General features: G+C 40.1%; 1 protein-coding gene across 1 annotated transcript in view; it reads left to right on the forward strand.

Annotated features, from left to right (window-relative positions):
• The window catches only part of LOC125366174 (protoheme IX farnesyltransferase, mitochondrial), a 121,643-nt gene that overhangs the window by 24,716 nt on the left and 78,196 nt on the right, over positions 1–18,731 (forward strand). Inside the window, exon 4 of the mRNA XM_048366665.1 lies at positions 3,615–3,739. Coding sequence (XP_048222622.1) covers positions 3,615–3,739 — 125 coding nt within the window. The remainder of the gene's footprint in view (positions 1–3,614; positions 3,740–18,731) is intronic.

Here is an 18,731-nt window from a genome sequence, read left to right on the forward strand (position 1 = left end):
ATGTTTTACCCACCACTATTCTTGACTTACTGGAAGACCCTGAGTCCAAATCTTTCTGTGTCGTTTACCACCCAGATAAGAAAAGAATTAACTATTTTCTCCTCTGATTATCCTTTTCCTTTCGTGTAACTATGAACTCTTTTCAACTTGAAACCAAACAAATTTAGAACATAGTTATTTTTGATAGTTAAATGCTTATTCCACTTTCTTGTCCTGTGATGGCAGTTGGCTTTTTTGTGTGTTTTTGTTTTGAGAGTCTCCTTATGTAGCCCAGGCAGCCCTCAAATTCACAATCCTCCTGCGGCAGGTACACACCTTCACATCATGCCAGCCTCAGCCCCTGATTTTATATATATATATATATATATATATATATATATATTTTTTTTTTTTTTTTTGGCCAGTCCTGGGCCTTGAACTCAGGGCCTGAGCACTGTCCCTGGCTTCTTCCCGCTCAAGGCTAGCACTCTGCCACTTGAGCCACAGCGCCGCTTCTGGCCGTTTTCTGTATATGTGGTGCTGGGGAATCGAACCTAGGGCCTCGTGTATCCGAGGCAGGCACTCTTGCCACTAGGCTATAGCCCCAGCCCCATGCCCCTGATTTTTTAAAAAATTATTTATTTATAAAGTATAGTATAAAAAGTTGATCTGGATATTTAGAGATACCCAAAGCAGTTCTTTATTTGAGTGTTTCTGGAGTTTAGTAACTATGTGTTAAGGAAGTAGTAGATTCCTTTTGACTCATACAGTTGTTTATGAGTAGTCTATTCTTGGTTTCAGGTTTAAGACCTTAATCAATCATTTATTTATTTATCCAGTCCTGAGGCTTGGACTCAGGGCCTGAGCACCATCCCTGGCTTCTTTTTGCTCAAGGCCACCACTTGAGCCACAGTGCCACTTCTGGCTTGTTCCATATTTGTGGTGCTGAGGAATCGAACCCAGGGCTCCATGTATAGAAGGCAAGTACTCTACCACTAGGCTGTATTCCCAGCCCCTCAATCATTATTTTGACTGATTTAGTCTGTGAATAAAAGGAATTCAGTCTCTCTTCAAGAGGCCACATCCTTGGATCTGTCTTCCTGCAGATTCTCCCATCAAAACCATCAACCTGTCTTCCTGCCTGGTAGGATTCTGTTCCTCCTGAAGGGTTTTAAGGTTTGTCTTTCCAGCCCTGCTTTCTCACTGACTTGAGAACCCTGCTTTTTCACTGTCTGGAGAACTCCCAGCTTGTGACTCTTGTCTGTGCCATTGACCTGGCTGAGAGGCTATGCTATTGACAGTGTGATAACATAAAGTGTGAATATACTTCCTCAACAAGGGTGCTAGCTGACAGTCCTAAAGGGAGGGAGCTCTGTTTTGCTCTAAAAATAGTGCCTTTCCCTCTGTGGTTATTGAGGGTGTATAGGTAAAGCAAGATGGCCTGTACATGAGAGATTGTTTTCCCTCCCTATTGACCCATGGGTAAAATGTCCCAGAAGCATAAACCTGGCACTTTCTTTTGCATCATATATAGGTCATTACAGAATTGGAGTTAAAAATTTCAGAGCATTTTCTTGGAATCAGGCATAGTAGTACACACACATCTGATAATCTGATTACTCCAGAGGCTAAGGTAGGAGGATAAAGAATCTGAGTCTAGCCTGGCCTACATAGCCAGACCTGTCTTACTTAAAAAACAAAATGTTTTCTTCTAAATAAGTATTTTATCTTTTTGCCCCTCTCCTTGTGGTGGTTAGCAGATGTTGGCTACCTTGTGTGCACTTGTGTTTGTGGTGTCTAGTGCTATGTCTAGTCCAAGCATCCTCACCCAGGCAGAGAGAGGATAAAAGGGAACAGTGCATGTTTTCTGGCCAAGAAGCACCCCCTGCCTTGGCCATCTTAACATTTCCCCTAGGACTTCTGACCAACCTCCCCTCTGCCTTCCCTGCTTAATCTATTTGTCTTGTGATTGTTTTTCCCAAACCTTCATTCTCACTCCTGAAATTTGCTCTTTTTATCTTCTGAAACCCATGAACATACCCTCCTTTTTGGAGGCAAGTCTTCCTGTGGGAGATTTGGGTGCATACCTCTTTGGGAACTTCGCGAGATTCATATGGTGCTATAGTTTGAATCTTAAGTGGTTCCCAAAGCCCACATTTCAAAGGATTTTTCCCCTCAGTGGAACCTTAAGAGATAGGGAGATTTTGGTATTGTTGAGATTGTACCCTTAAAGAGGGACTGTGGGACTGTGGTCCCTTCTATTTCTCTCTTTAAGGGGAGCAGTTTCCTCCACCATATGCTTCTGTCATTTCGTGCTACCTTCCACAGCTCCCAAAGTAGTTCACCTCCTGATCATAGACTGGAACCTCCCAAACTGTGTGAAAATCAACCTCTTCTCTTTTATAAGTTTATCCTGGGTATTTGTTGTAGTGACGAAGCTGATTGCTACCGACAGTAATCTCAACACATGTACTTAGGTCACGTTACAAACTGCCATTGAACGTACCACAAGTACAGAGAAATATCAAGAAGTGTCTGTCTGATCTAAGTATTAGAGAAGGGGCTGCCTATGCGATACAGGTATAAAGGACTCCTCTGTGGTGCTGCTAAGACTAGATTGAGGGACATGCCAACCAGTTCACAGCCATTTGGGGAGCTTCCAGCTTCTCTAGCATTAATTTACCAATAGCTATAGTGCTAACTTCCTGTCTTCTTTCCTGTGGCATCTCACATGGCTGCTGAGCAGCTGTGCAACCCATCTTCGAGGATGTTTGCATCTGTCATTCTTCCCTTGTCCCTTGGTAAAGACCTGACTTTTTCTCCCACTTTTCCACACTGCTTGTGGATGCTGTCTTGCAGCCCCCACAGTATCTTCTGTGGTCTCTAGGAGAGCCTTGTGTCCTCTCCTTTGTCTTCCCATATCAGTCCCTGTCCTGGACAATTTCTGGTCCTATGAGCTTCTGTGAACCATGAAAAAGAAGCATCAGGAATTACCCCCAAAGGAACAGGCTTAGTGGGTGCTGGAATCACATGGCTGTATTTCTATGCCTTGTACTTCTTTGATTCTTGTGACAATTAGACTAACATCTCCTTCTCTTCTGCTGACCCCAGGGCGGTCCTCTATTATAGGCAAGCCCTTCCCAGGAACATCCCGTTTGAGGCAAGCCCTCCACTAGGCCTGTGTGCTAATTGCCATGGAATTGAGACCTTTACTGTTTGCTACCATGTCACACCTACTAATGAATGTCCTCCATCTCCCTGTCACATGGCTCAAGAGTAGGCATGAAAGTTCACATTTTTATAGTGCCTACTGCCTAGCACAATACTAACATTAACTAACTAGCAAAAATTTGGTTTTTAGTAAGTGTTTTCTTGTAAATAAGTTAATGACTGAATCTAGAAGATCTATAATTATTTACTTTTTTGGTACAGTGGTGTTAGAAATATAAACACCTAATTTTATTTTCAGAAAAATGTGGATTTTTTAAAAATGAAAGAATATCAACTTATAGCTTGTGCTTTGAATGCCATGGCTTGGCTTGTGTGGATAATGGCTAGCCAGTCTTCCCAGGCTGTTTGACTTAACCAGGTGAGAGTCTTGCCAGTAACACTTGTCTGCTCTGTTTGTGTTGCAGCTCTGGTTGTGAGCACCACATCTGCTGGATTTGCACTGGCCCCAGGCCCCTTCCACTGGCCCTGCTTCCTGCTTACTTCTCTTGGAACTGGTCTTGCATCCTGTGCTGCCAACTCCATCAATCAGGTCAGATTCTTGCCTCTCAGCCTGGTGAAGTATTAGACTCTGTCTAGGAGGATGGTGTCATGTTTTATAAACCTTTCCAAGTCTTGTGTCCCCATAGAGAAGCACTGTGAACTTGTAATATGTATATCCAATGGAGGTCTGGCTTATATATCCAGTCTGCCTTTCTTGGGAAGCAGGAGGAGCCATTGCTTTCAGATTGGTTCCAGTGAGAAGGCAATAGAACACAGGCTTCAGGTGACTAGGATCCCTGTGCTAAAACATGTCTTAGAACAGCCATAGCTTTTTGCCTCTCATGCTGTGTTTGCTTGTTTTTGTTTTTTTACTTATTTCAGAAACATTTTTCTGGCTAATGATTATTTGTGCTATTCTTTCTTGGCTTTATTTATTTACACTTTATTTTATTTTTTGTTTTGTCTTATTTTTATTTGTTTATACATACATAAATATAGACTGTTACTGTGTAGCCCAGCTGACCTTGATCTCATGATCTTCCTAAACTCAGCCTCCTGAATGCTAGGATCATAGGCCTGCCTCACCGTGCTCATTTTTTTCTCTACATTTTAAACCACTATGTACAAAATAATACTTTAAAGGGACCAGTTTTAAGAAAAATCAGAAATTTAATACTTGTATTACCTTGATACATAAAATCAAGTTTAAAAATTAATTTGTATTTTAGTTTACTAGACCTTTTTCCCCCCACTATAGTTTTAAATATCCAAATAATTCTCTAAATTCATTTTTCTTTTTTTACCCCCTGCCTGGTCACTGTGGTGTGCTATAGCAATGTGGTTTTACCATAAGATACTAGAGTGAGACAATCTTGGCTAAAACTGAAGGAAAATCGTTTTCATCACCAGAACACCCAAGAAGAGCTGGCACAGCTTTTAAACAGGAATCCAAGCTACCAGCAGGAAAACAGCTTGGCTGCGTAGATAGCTACTCTACAAAGTATGGGGACCAAATGTAGTAGCGCGTAACATCAGGCAGTTGGAGAATATCTGCTTTAAATAAGTATTTACTTCAAATAAGGCCTTATTATTTATTTATTTGTTTGTTTGTTTGTTTGTTTACTTATTTATTTATTGGCCAGTCCTGGGGCTTGGACTCAGGGCCTGAGCACTGTCCCTGACTACCTTTTGCTCAAGTCTAGCACTCTGCCACTTGAGCCACAGTGCCACTTGTGGCTTTTTCTGTTTATGTGGTGCTGAGGAATCAAACTCAGGGCTTCATGTATGCTAAGCAAGCACTCTACCACTAGGTCATATTCTCAGCCCTGTTATTTTTAATGTCAAAGCTGTGTTATAATACTGTTGGTACTTGAGAAGTAGAAGGAGTATCTCAGATTTGAGACCAGCCTAGGCTCCATAGAAGACCATGTCTTGAATCAAAAACAAAAACAAAAGAAAACAAATTTCTTAGCGATATAAATAATTCTATTACTTAGAAAATTTTTGATAAGGTACATTTGTCTACTTAGGAGAAATCTGTTTCATTTCTGCCTGTGATGCTAGGAATGGAACCCAGCTCCTGAGCATGCTAAACAAGCTCTCTACCACTGAGCCACACCCCAGCCCTTCAAATTTTTTACCTTTGCATAGTTGGAGATAAGAATCTCAAAGACTTTCCTGCCTGCTGCTCTCTATAAACCATGATCCTCAGGTCTCAGCCTGGTGAGTAGGCAGGATTATAGGCGTTAGCTACCAGCCACTGGCTGCATTTATCTAAGATACTAGCTGCTTTCTCCTGTTTAAATTGCAAAACACCCAAACAAAAATGTTTAAAATAATAAATGTCGAGATTCAAAAAGAGAACTCACAAGCATTAAATAGTGTTGAAACTTCAAAATATTGTAACAAAACAAAAGTTGCCTTGAGTTGGACTATGCTTGCCCTACATGCTTCTCCCAAAAAAAGTTACCTTGAGAATTTTCATAAGGGAAAAAAATACCTTCATTTACCACAGCAAGTATTTAGAAAAAAATGGGATGACATATTTCAGTAGGCCAAGGTTCAAAAACTTTTAAAAGAGCTTGTGGGTTTAGACGACTGCTTGATTTCATAATCTGAAGATGCCTGTTTGCTGTAGGGAGTGAGGTGTGTGCTGGAAATTTCTTAAATGACTGAGGAAAGCCACAGAATACCTAATGGGATACTTTCTGGTAACCAGAAATTGCAGAATCTGCTTCTGCTCAGTTTGGTTTTCTAGCTCCTCTCTGTACCCACATGCCAGCTCCCCTGTTCTTCCTTTGGACCAATTTGCCATGTTCTCCTGTGTGTCACTCCTCCCTAAAGGCATGTCAGTGTTGTGGCTCCTAATCAGTCAGTGCTTCATGCAAAGAGGAGTTTCTTTTATCTACCCATTACAAAGCGGTAGTTTTTTTCATCTCCTACCCACTACAAGGAGGGATACACTTGTCTTAGGCCCTCCTTTCATTTACAAGTGTCATAATACTTTTAAAATGTCCAAAGTTCCCAGCCTAATAAAATGCCAGCGTTCTTATCAAGGTGGTAGCATCTTCCCTAATTGTATGATCTTCTTCAGGAGTACAGTAGAAACTTTTTAGTTTTTGTGTTGTTATATTTCATACATATAAAATAAAGGAACTCAAGGCCATTATTTTGTGGCGTTTTGTTTGTTTTTTCTTTTGATTCTGTGTGTGTGTGTGCTCACACGCCATTACCGGGGCTTGAACTCAGGGCAGTCCCTCAGCTTTTTCACTGAAGACTAGAGCTCTACCACCTGTGCCAAACCTCCACTTCTGGCTTTTGGGTGATTGATTGGAGATAAGTCTCATATATTTTCCTGCCCAGGATGGCTTCCAACTTTAATCCTCAGATCTCAACCTTCTGAGCAGCTATTATGACAGGTGTGAGCCACCAGTGCCCAGCTCAAGGCCATTGTTTCTTAGCATTTAAAAAAAAATAGTGTAAACACAGTGAAGAGTATTACACAATGGGCCTTAAATAGCAGGCAGGTAAAAAAATAGTTTTTAATCAAAAAGAAGAAGTTGAGGTTTTTGTTTCCTTTTATTTCAGAAAGCTGGTGTTCCCATTAAAGCATGCATCTCTGTGGTTGTCTGTAGAAAAGTCCTTCAGCTTCTAATAGACTTGTACGGGTGAAAAATACTCCCTTCTGTCCATGTTTTTAAAAGATTCAAATAACATTTTTATGTGTTTTTATTTTTTATGTAGTTTATTTGAGCTGTTATTCATTTAGGACTGTTCGTTCTTTGTATCCAACTTCTGTGATCTCTCTGTGAAAGTAGAAAAAATAAAGCTTTGAAAAGCAATTCTTACATTTGTTTTAAGGAGAGAAAATAAGATTCAGCTTCTAATTTACAAAGCAGTGACTAGTACATAAGGAGATACGTCTAAGAAACCACTAACATTGAATAGTATAAGTAAATTACATACATGTTTTGTAATATATATAAATGCTCATCCGAAACCCTCATTTGGCTTTAAAGTGAGTATGCCTTCAAAGGATGAAAGCAGTCTATCCATGTTTTCAATTTAGCAACTGAAAGATAAAATGTGACAGGAGCTTTGACTGACCTAACTGTCAGGAACAAGTGACAAATGGCACAGCAGAGTCAGATCAAGGAGAATGAGTGAAGAATATGAAAACCATAAAAATTATCAGAACATTAGGAAACTTATTTTCAGTATTTGACTTAGATCTTATAATGAGCTGTGAGTGGGATTTTTTACTTAGGTTTTGCATCTGCAATAAGTAGTCCCTCCTTACCAAAGGTGTTGCCTTCCCTGCTTCAATCGGAAAATACTAAGACACTAATGAAAAATTCCCATTAATCTCCCCTTGTGTCAGTAGGTGTATTTGTGAATACATTTTGCTGTGTTCATCAGTTTTGATGATGATGTGATCCTCCCTTGTATGGCTGTGCCTGTTTTCTCAGCCACTGTCTGGTGTTACCTTCCTGTGTCTGTACACCACGCTGCACATACTCCTAATTGTTCTAAAGCACACATTACTGGCAGGGAAATTGCTGCTAGGAAGGCTAACAGCCAGAGCACATATGAAACTGGTTTAGCTTTGGAATGTATGATCTTAACAAGATAATTAATTTCTTGCATTCATAGAGTGCTATAGAATTTACAGAGTGCATTTACGTAAATCATTCTTTAAACATTATAACCCTGTGAGGAAGGTGGCATTATTTCGGTTTCTATTTGTAAGACATTTTGTTTTGTTGCTAAATTACTTTTAAAGGCAATAGATTAAAAAAAATTGTGCAAATAATGATTTTTATCACAAATGAGTTAAAAATACAGATAAATAAAAATAACTATGTTTTTATTTGACTTGAACCCTATGCCAGACCATGTTCTGTGTGAGAGTTACCACAGGAAACTAAAGTCCTGCCAAATACATACACTTGTTAGCATTTTTGTTTATATTAATACAGATTTTTCTCTTACACACACACACACACACACACACACATCATCTTTTGTGCATGTACAAATTTCTCACAGAAATGGCTTAGGTATAATGTTTATGCATTTTCATATAGTAAGTAGTCATGAACAGCCTTCCACATACGGAGTGATTATAAAAGTTATATATGGGGCTGTAATATGGCCTAGTGGCAAGAGTGCTTGCCTCCTACACATGAATCTCTCGGTTCGATTCCCCAGCACCACATATATGGAAAACGGCCAGAGGGGCGCTGTGGCTCAGGTGGCAGAGTGCTAGCCTTGAACGGGAAGAAGCCAGGGACAGTGCTCAGGCCCTGAGTCCAAGGCCCAGGACTGGCCAAAAAAAAAAAAAGTTATATATGGATATACATTGATTTGGTTGATCGGTTTTTCCTTATTTGACATTGTAGAGATTTTCAGTTCTGTTTTCGGCTCACATAAACTGATATTTTAAAATTATCTTTACATAGCTATACACAAGCGTTGCCATTTAACAAAGCAGATAAGCAGAAATGTTTGTATCTGAATTTTTGTACACTTCTTTCATTATTTCATTTGATAGAAACCTAAAAACAGTTGGACATGTTCATTTTCAAAACATGAGCTTAAAAAATAACTGTGTCAAGTATAGCTAAATGTCTTCCCAGGTAGTTATTTGTTTGCTGGAAATCAACTTAAAATTCTATATTGCAGTCCATGAAAGACTACCACTGAGAAGTAGAATTTGTCTTAGCTGAGTTTATAGATCATATCAATAGTGTCCTTTTACTCCCAGTTACTTTGCTTATTGATGAGATGTGTGTGTGTGCCTGATGGTCATTTGTTTTATCTTCACTAGGTATTTGTTGGTGACTTTACCTGCTCTCTCCTTTTGGGATGCTTGCCTTTGTTATAGTGCTGTCCTATTTTAGAGATAGGCTTAGGTCTCTGTCACCATCTCTGTGTGACCATTTCTTAACTGGTTTATATTGTAGCTATACCAATCTATATATGCCAGGTCTTTCCACTTCTAATTCAGGGGTTTCCAGCATTAGCATTACATTGTATGGTCTTTGTTGTGGAGGCTGCCCTGCTCATCGCTGGGTGCTTCCCAACACCTCCAATTGATTCCGACTGCACACTAGTTACACACCCCTTCCTTGAGGCGTAACAACCAAAAATGTCTTCAGATATTTCTCATGTTCCCTGGAGACCAAAATCACACACAGTGAAGAACCACTGCTTGAATAATTTATATCATTCCAAGGCCTTTTCCCAAGATCCTGGCTACAGTTTCTTCTTCAGGCCAACCTGGTTCATATTTCTCCTGGTATAGCCACCATTGATATCTAGGTGATCCTGTGTTCTGCTTGACTCAAGCCTGTGTTCTTGGGGTGTTTCTAAGAATGTCCCTTTTACTCCCAAGTGTCCCAGTTTGGGCAAGAAATTATATAATTATTTAAAACCCACATATCCCTCAGTCTTACACTGTGAGATGTGATAGAACTATATGTTTAAAAGCTTTGTGCTTGGGTTCTACTCTTTTTTCATTTGACTGTTCTGGGGCTTGAACTCAGGAGCTTCTTTGCTAAAGGCTAGCGCTCTACCACTTTGGGCCACAGCTCCATTTCTGTTTTTTAGGTGGTTAATTGGAGATAAGAGTCTCACTGCCTTTCCTGCCTGGGCTGGCTTTGAACCAAGTCCCTAGATCTCAGCCTCCTGAGTAGCTGGGATTATACCAGTTCCCAACTGGGTTCTGCTTTTCTATTCATGATTGTACACACTGAACCAGTAGATTTCCCAAGTACAGCCTTTGTCACTTTGGCTTCCCTCAGAGTCACTATCTTTATAGCTACAGTTATAGTCAATCGCATACCTATTTGTGTTGTTTTGTGCACATGCACACATATATACACATCCATTATTTCCATCTATTATTATTCTGTTGTCATCAAATTGCTCTACACTTTTGATGATTTTTTGTGCCAGATATTTACTGTATTCCTGGAAATTGTGTGTGTGTGTGTGCGCGCGCACACGCGCGCACGCGTGTGCACATGCACATGCCAGCCCTGGGGCTTGAACTCTGAGCCTGGGTGCTGTCCTTGTGCTTTTTCGCTTGAGATTAGAACTCTTAACACTTGAGCCACTGGCTCCACTTCCAACTTTCTTGGAAGTTAATTGGAAATAGGAGTTCCATAGAGTTTCCTGCCTGGGCTGGCTTCGAACCACAATCCTCAGATCTCAGCCTCTTGCATAGCTAGGTTTACAGATATGATCAACTGGTGCCAACTAGATTGTCTTTTGATTACTGTAGTTGTCATTTATAAATGTCCAAGGCCAGTTGATGAAATCTGTCCTGTTGAACTGAAGTCTGTCTTCTTACAATTTCAGCCACATTAGTATTACAGCTCTGCATTTTGAAGAAAGTCTTTGTCCTTTCTTCATCCATGGGCCAGTACTTTGAATGCATACTTCCATATGACTCATGGCCATTTGTGGATTACAGAGTTATTATGCTAAAACTAATGATTATGATTTAGGTGTCTTATAGATCCGTCACCTCTGTACACAGGATAGGAGGAGGTTAGAAGAGTGATAATCTGAAGGAACATGTGCAGGGAGAGGAAAGAGGAAAAAGTAGCAAGAAGCTTACCACATACAACGCTTACTTAGCACTTGCTATATTCCAAATAATGTTCTAAGCATTTTATACACATTGGATCATTTACTTGAGTCTCAGTTCATAGGATTTTTAAAAATACGGTTCTTTTGAAAGATCAAATAGATGATGAATGAATTCATAACTTAGACTTTGGTCTAAAAGAAACCATTGATGTTCTCAGAAACTTTATTTTAGAGAAAATTACAAGAAAGGCATAAAACATAAGTAGAGTCTCAGACCTGAGAAGTAGGTTATAATTAGAAAAGTAAATCTGATAAGAATATGCTATCTTTTAGATCTAGTGTATCCATGAATGTTGAAGAATGTCATGAAAGGAAATACATGAAGGAGATCAAGAGGTATGAGTAAAATAGGTTCAAGAAGAGACATGTTTTTCTGTTTGATACTGACAATACTTGAGAAACTTTTCATGCCTGAAATAAGGTAAAAAGGAAGAGCTTTGGATAAAGAACTCTGAATTACAGGGTGGTGAGGGCAAAAGAAAATTCACACCATTTTAAACTCTGAAAAGAGAAACATGTAAAGATTTTTGTTTTCCCCGTGAATATGAGATTAATATCTAATGCCTCTTTCTCCTTTTCCCTTGCTCTGATGTCTTTTGTTTTGACTGTGCAATCTGCCTAGAGCAATAGCAGTTGACTTTCATCTTCCATGGTGAACAAAAGTGGTTATTAAATTTAGTGTCCTATTCTCAGAGAATACGACTTTTGTTAGCAAATGCTAGTGATATGATTTACAGATCACCATATGTGCAAGAAGAATCAATATGAGAAATGTATTTTTCTTTTGAGTGTTGCTATTTGACTTTGAACTTGCATTCACTCAGTGGCCTCTGAAGTCTGTAACTCGTGGCTTACATTCAGATGATTCAAATTAGCTACTGCGTTAGATTGGGTTTACATTGAGAATCTTTGAATACCATTTGGGAAAAAGTCTCCAGCTAAATATGGTTTTTATATATAAGGAAAATGGTGAGCATTACCAAACGTCAAAAAGAAGATGAATTTTAAATGCAGTCTCTTTTCTGAGTTTATGTAACCCCAAATAGTTCCCAAATTGCCTATGATTCCCTCTCGAGAATGATCCATCTAAATGGAGTAAGTTTGGCATTGATATTCATATCCAAAATAACTCCAGGTGAAGTCCTGCCAGCAAATGCAGAAATGATGATGATCTGAACATAACTTTTGTAGGAAGTTTTAAAAAAATAATTTGTAAAAGTAATATTGTACACATGTATGGAAATGTAACAATGAAAATTCTCTTCGTATAACTAGTGAAAGTTAGTGAAAAAATAATTTGCATGCCACATTAAGTGATCATTATTTTGTTTGTTTCTTATAATGGCCTTGTGAGGTTGCCTTATTCCTATGTTTTAGAAGAATAAAAGGAAGCCTAATGAGTGATTGATCAACATATGAAAACGACCCAATTGGCACCAGAATCCAAGGATCCAGTTCACTGCCCTGTCCTAGTGAGATGCCTTAGGCTGGTCATCATTTTGAAATCAGATTGTTGTCATTAATGATCCTTCCTGACACCAGGTTAACTGCTGACATTCGTGCTACTGTGTGCTAGAGAGTTACCATAGCAGGCCTGGACATGCATCCACCTCCAATGAGACAGGGAAGATTAAAAGCGCGTACCATAGGGGCTGGGGATATAGCCTAGTGGCAAGAGTGCCTGCCTCGGATACACGAGGCCCTAGGTTCAATTCCCCAGCACCACATATACAGAAAACGGCCAGAAGGGGCGCTGTGGCTCAAGTGGCAGAGTGCTAGCCTTGAGCGGGAAGAAGCCAGGGACAGTGCTCAGGCCCTGAGTCCAAGGCCCAGGACTGGCCAAAAAAAGCGCGTACCATAGTCAAACTAAATGCTCCATTAAATGTTAGCTATTGTATTGTTATTGTTACTATTAGAAATGATTGCTCTGTTTTTAGCCCACATCCTCCATACTTTGAGAATCTTGATTATCATCTCATTGTCTCCAGTTAAAGTCGTAATAGAGGATGAGAAGAGAAATATGTGTTTATTTTTCTCAGCATACTTAGTCATGGGTTACAAAGGCTGAATATCTCTTATCGAAGACATTTTATTTCAGATAGGTTCATATTTGAGAATGTTTGCAAATATATAAGCATCTTGGGGATGAGAGGAAATTTAACATGAAATCTCGTGCTGTTTCATATGCAGCTTCTATACATACCAGAAGGTAATTTTATACAGTATTTTAATGTACCTGCATTTGACTGTGGCCTATCTGTCATATGGGGTCAGGGAGGGAAGTTTCTACCTTTGGTGTCATGCTGGCTCTAAGCTTTGGTTTGAGTCCATGCCAGATTTTTGGATTTTTGGTGTAGAAGTGCCCAACTTGTACTTGCAGGTGTGTGTGTGTGTGTGTGTGTGTGTGTGTGTGTGTGTGTGTATGTGTTTAAATATGTATATACTCGAATGTGAATTCTGAAGATTTGAGGATGTGTTATAACTTAGGGCACCAACCATATGGATTTTCTATTATGGAATTTTGTGTGTAGTTCTGTTAAGTCAAAAAAATTATTGGCGAAAAAGGTTGATAAATCAAAAAGGCAGGTAGTAAGGCTATATGTCATTGAGACATATAGAAATGATATCAGTCTGGATTTGAGGGATTAGAATTCTTGGCTTGTGTCTCTGGGTAGTGTGTTGTAATTTGACCTGATTTAGGTGACATGGAGACTCTCCCCCCCCCCCCAGTGTATCTCTCTGCCTGTCTCCCCACATCTTCCCCCCCCCAACACCCTCTCACTCCTTACTCCTTCCCTCCCTCCCTCCCTCTTTGTGATGTTCAGTTGTGTTTTGCCTTTCCTGATAGTTTGCTCTGAATCTATTGTCTCTGGATTGACTCTTGATGACTGAGGACTGGTGTCACTGATGGAAATACAGCTGTGGAGCTGGTGACTGTGAGACTGCAGCTTATCTCCTTCTCTCTTTCTCCTTGTCTTAGGTTTAATATGTAAAATTGGTATCTTTGTACTTTAAAATTGGAGTCATTGGCTGATTCTAAATTCCACACTGAGCCCTCAGACCCTGAAAGGAAGAGAACTTGGGATGTCAGAGGGTGGGGGATGGGTAGTAGAGCAGGTATTATTGGTTATACCTGTGCATATCTAAACCAGATTAACTTTTTGTGACTTTTTTGTTGTTACTTCCCAGTAGTAATGTTGTTCTTGAATGATTCAGGCAAGCTAGCAGACCCTTAAAAATTGTGCGTGGAAGTGATTAACCCCTAACATTCATGTTCTCAGGGCCACTCAGTCCTGTCTTACCAATTTTCTAAGAAGTTTTAAAAGAATATTGTTTGGAAAGAAGGGGAAATTACTTACCTGTGTGATTAATCTTAAGGAAATTTTCACTCTGGCATTTCCTTCAGATCCTATGCCAGATTTCTCCCGGAAGCAGTGATCACAGGAGAACAAAGAAATTCTAAAAGATTTGAATGATGGAATGTAGAGATAGGATGGAACAAAAGGAAAATGTGTGTAGTTAATAAGATTTATGTGTACACTAAGAGTACCTCTGTACCTTCTGTATACTGTGTAACCTTGAAATACTTATGTAGCACACAGTTTTTGCTTTTATTTTGATTCAGTTTTTCTTAGTACTGAAAGATATATATCTGCCAGTTTGTAAGAAGGAAAACCACTGCCAAATAGAAGTCTAATGTAATACCTAGTCGTTTTATCATGTTGGAATAAAATGAGGATTGTTCTGGTATTGCTAGGCATTACTGGTATGGTTGATAATCTAGAAAATGCCAGTGTGGATATTGCTATCATTAGATGAGTCATAGAAAGAGGATTAAGCAGTGCTGTGTGTAAGTTCCTTCAACAGCCAGCTATAGAAAATACTATTGTTATCCTACCCTAATCTTATGCCATTTGAAATAATGGAAATTGCTTGGTGCTGGTGGATCATGAGATCTGAGGATTGCAGTTCAAAGTCAGCCTGGACAGGAAAGTAAGTCCATGAGACTCTTAATCTCCAACTAACCACCAAAAAGCTGGAGGTATTGTTGAGGCTTAAATGGTAGAGCACCAGCCTTGAACAAAAAAGCTCAGAGACAGTACCCCAGATATTGAGTTCAAGCCCCAGAATGGCATAAAAATGACAAATAAAATAATGGAAATAACTACAACCTCTAATCTTAAGAAAATAAACAACATATCTTAAGACCAGATTCTTAGTTCTTGTAAAAATGTTCAGAATAGTTTTTATTGAACCTACTGCCTAACTTAAACTTACTCCTGAGTGAAGGGAATGGCTGGCCTAATGGCTAAGTAGCTTATTTAAATAAACATGTGGCAAGGCACTGGTGGCTCATGTTTGTAATTGTAGCTACTCAGAAGGCTGAGATCTGAGGATAGTGGTTTGAAGCCAACCCAGGCAGGGTAGTCCTTAAGACTCATCTCTCCAACTAGCCACCTAAAAGCTAAAAGTAGGGGCTGGAAATATGGCCTAGTGGCAAGAGCGATTGCCTCCTATAAATGAAGCCCTAGGTTCGATTCCCCAGCACCACATATATAGAAAATGGCCAGAAGTGGTGCTGTGGCTCAAGTGGCAGAGTGCTAGCCTTGAGCAAAAAGAAGCCAGGGACAGTGCTCAGGCCTTGAGTCCAAGGCCCAGGTCTGGCCAAAAAAAAAGCTAAAAGTAGAGGTATGGCTCAAGTGGTAGAGCACTAGCCTGGAACAAAAAGCCAAGCAAGAGTTTGAGACCCTGAGTTCAAGTCCCATTAACAGCACTACATAAGTAAGCAGCACTTAAACTTGAACACGGCTCTGTGGACAGTTCCCTAATTCCTGGGCTAATGTATATTCCCACACAAGGAAAGGTAGCTTAGAAGTTTTCAGCAGATAGATACTCACCCATCTTGACTACCTCTGGCTTAAGTAAAATCAGTTTTCTTCAGAACTGACCGCTTTTGTCAATACTTAGTGAATGTTCAGGATTTAAAATTGCTTTTGTGCCTTTGAAAGGCAGGTAAAAGGTAGCTGAACTAGTTCTTACTTGTACAGAATTTTGTTTATTTTGCTAAGCTCAAGTTAAAATTATTGAGGTTAGGGAACGCTGTTGAAATCCTGTTTATGTTCCCCTGCCTGTTGAAAAGACCAGAAAGCAGCATGTCCTTAAGTACTAGAAAGTGCTCATATTCTTGGCTACTCTTTTCTTGAAAGCTCTTATCCTAAAGGACCCTTGTCTATTTTGTTGATTACTTTTGCTAGAAAGAAAAAATTGACCCTTCCTCTGAAGCAGCCTACAGTTTGATAGAGGAAGAAAGATGTTTGAATAAGTGCAAACAGTAAAACATACCAGTGTGGTAGAACATGGGCAGTGGCAGTGCTTTTGGCATACAAAGAAAGGTGTAAGTAATGGTCCTTTCTACCTGTGCAGGTCTAGAAAGCTTCTCAAAGTAGCCACCAGCGCATTGAGAAGTTAGATGGATGCTTACCAATTAAAGTCTATGAGGGGGACCTTTGCAGGCAGAAGGAACACTACCAAGAAGAATGAAGACATTGCAGTGTAGAATAGAAGGCACAGAGTGGGGAGGATACCATGAAGGATTTGGCCAAAGAAGTAGCAGGGGCAGGTCATGAATTGCTTTCTGTACCTTTTTAAGGCAACTAGACTTACCTGGCGGGGTAGGCAACGATTGGTAAGTTTTTAAGTATGGGCATAACACAAATATTGCCTTTCTCTTAATGTATCGTAGAGACAAAATCCTAATGCCCACCTATAGACCCTGTATATCAGTTTTTCTCAAGCTTCATCTCCTCCCACTGTCTCAATCTAAAGTTCCTGTCTTACTTGTGGCTGCAGTGCCATCCACTCAACAGATATTTCCTAAGCTCCTATGGCACATACCAGGCATAGTGCTGGAGGCAGAGACCCAGTGGATAGTGTGTCTTGCAGTCTACAACGTAACAGTGAGAGATGGACAATACATATATTAACAAGAAAATACCAAGAAAGGGTTGTTGCTGTTCCCACTGAAGCCAACACAAAATCCTGGTCATTCCCCAGCCCATCAGGTATCTTCTCCCTAGCTTTTCCTGTTTGCTCAGCTGTACCCCCCCTTCCTAAGGGTTCCAGAACTTCCCCAAATAGTGCCACCAGCTGAGGTCCTTCCCTTGAGCTGCTCTGTCCTATATCTGATGTATTGAATGGTGCTGACTTTAAGAACCTCAACCGTCCTTAGCCAAAACTTCCAACTCAATTCTTTGTTCGCCTAAATATTATAGACTAAACAGGTTTTTTTAGTCTTTCTGTTCTGCTTTTTACTCCAGATTCTCACCATATCTCTGGTTAGAAGCAGCTAGCAGTATGGCTCATTGTGTACATAGGACTACTGTCTGAAAACCTTCTCTATCAGATTAGTCTATAACCTTTAAAACCAGCCTCTCATAAACTCAGAACTCACACGAAATGGAGACAAATTCTCTGCCAGAACATAGCATAAATGACCCCTTGTTCAGTTTCCAATTGAGTCTTCCTTCCTGTCTGAAACTTCATGAGCCTGCCCTTCACTGTCCACATTCCTGTTGGCATTCTAGTCTTCTGAACTCCCACCAGAATTCCCAATTAAGCTGAGCCTAAAATATTGTGCCTAGCCTGCTGCTCTAATCTTCCAGTTTCCTCCCTTAAACCAGTTCCAAAAGCTTAAGAACCACATGGTTCGTAAACCCCAGGTTTAGTCACAGCAATGACCCTACTTCTCTCTGTTAGTTACTTTATCATTGCTATGACTGAATGGCTGACGTAATTTTGGCTTATGCTCAGTCCACATTTGTCTGAGTCTATGAACTTGGGTAGAAGGAACATTATGGTGGCAGAAGTGTGCAGCAGAGGAGAACTTTCACTTCATGGTATACAGGAAGGGAGAATTTTCACTTCATGGTAGATAGGAAGCAGAAAGCAGGAATACAGGAAGGAGCTATGGCAAGATACCCAAAGGACACGCCCTCATGCCTACTTCTTCCAGCCGGGCCCTACCTCCTAAAGTTTCTAGAATCTCCCAAAATAGTGTCATTAGCTGGGGATGAAGCTATAGGGACCATTTCATATAAATATAATAGAGAGGGGAAAATCTAACGCATCCCTGAACAAGAAGCTTGAGGTCATTGGTATGGGGAGGAAGCCCAAACTGAAAACCTCTCCTTGGCCTTCATTTCTCATTGAGTTCTTTCCATGTACGGCTTCTGGGGTTAAGGGGGAGTTAGTTCCCTAGGGTCAGTATTGTCTGTGAGCCTCCTACTTGTGTTACATAAACAAGTTGGTTTTGGTCTTAAGAAACTCATCTCAGCTCCCACATGAACATACACCTTGCACTGTGAGAGGCCCATGTTCCATGGCTGTTGGAGGGCCCCGTGGTGGCCATGATGGTGGCAATGTGAGGGTGCTAGCTGAAGGAGCACTCCCACTCCTGCCCTAGTGGATGCAAGCCATGTTGGTAGGTCTTGCAATTTCTCAATACTAAGCAGACATTTGGATTTTCATGTGCAGTTTTGTTGTAATCTTAAATGTGGCCCAGATTTTCTAAAAACAGTACAATCAAAACAAACCTGACAGTGAGTTGAATTTGTGTTGAGGTTTCTCTTCCCCAGTTCTATCCTTTGAAATAGGACATACAATTTTTATAATATTGTTTGCAAAAGGAAGAGAGGGAAGGTATTTGTTCTGAGAAGAATATTTCACAACTAAATAGTGGAATGTAGTTTTATTTTTTCCTTCTCTGTTGAGAAAAATGAAGCACAATCATCTTAGCCTTTTCACTCAAGGCTGATACTCTTGTCACTTTAGCCATACCTTTACTTCCCCCTTTTTAGTAGTTGACTAGAAGTAGACAACGTATC

The sequence above is a fragment of the Perognathus longimembris genome, chromosome 17 (assembly GCF_023159225.1).
Source record: "Perognathus longimembris pacificus isolate PPM17 chromosome 17, ASM2315922v1, whole genome shotgun sequence".
Taxonomy (NCBI): domain Eukaryota; kingdom Metazoa; phylum Chordata; class Mammalia; order Rodentia; family Heteromyidae; genus Perognathus; species Perognathus longimembris.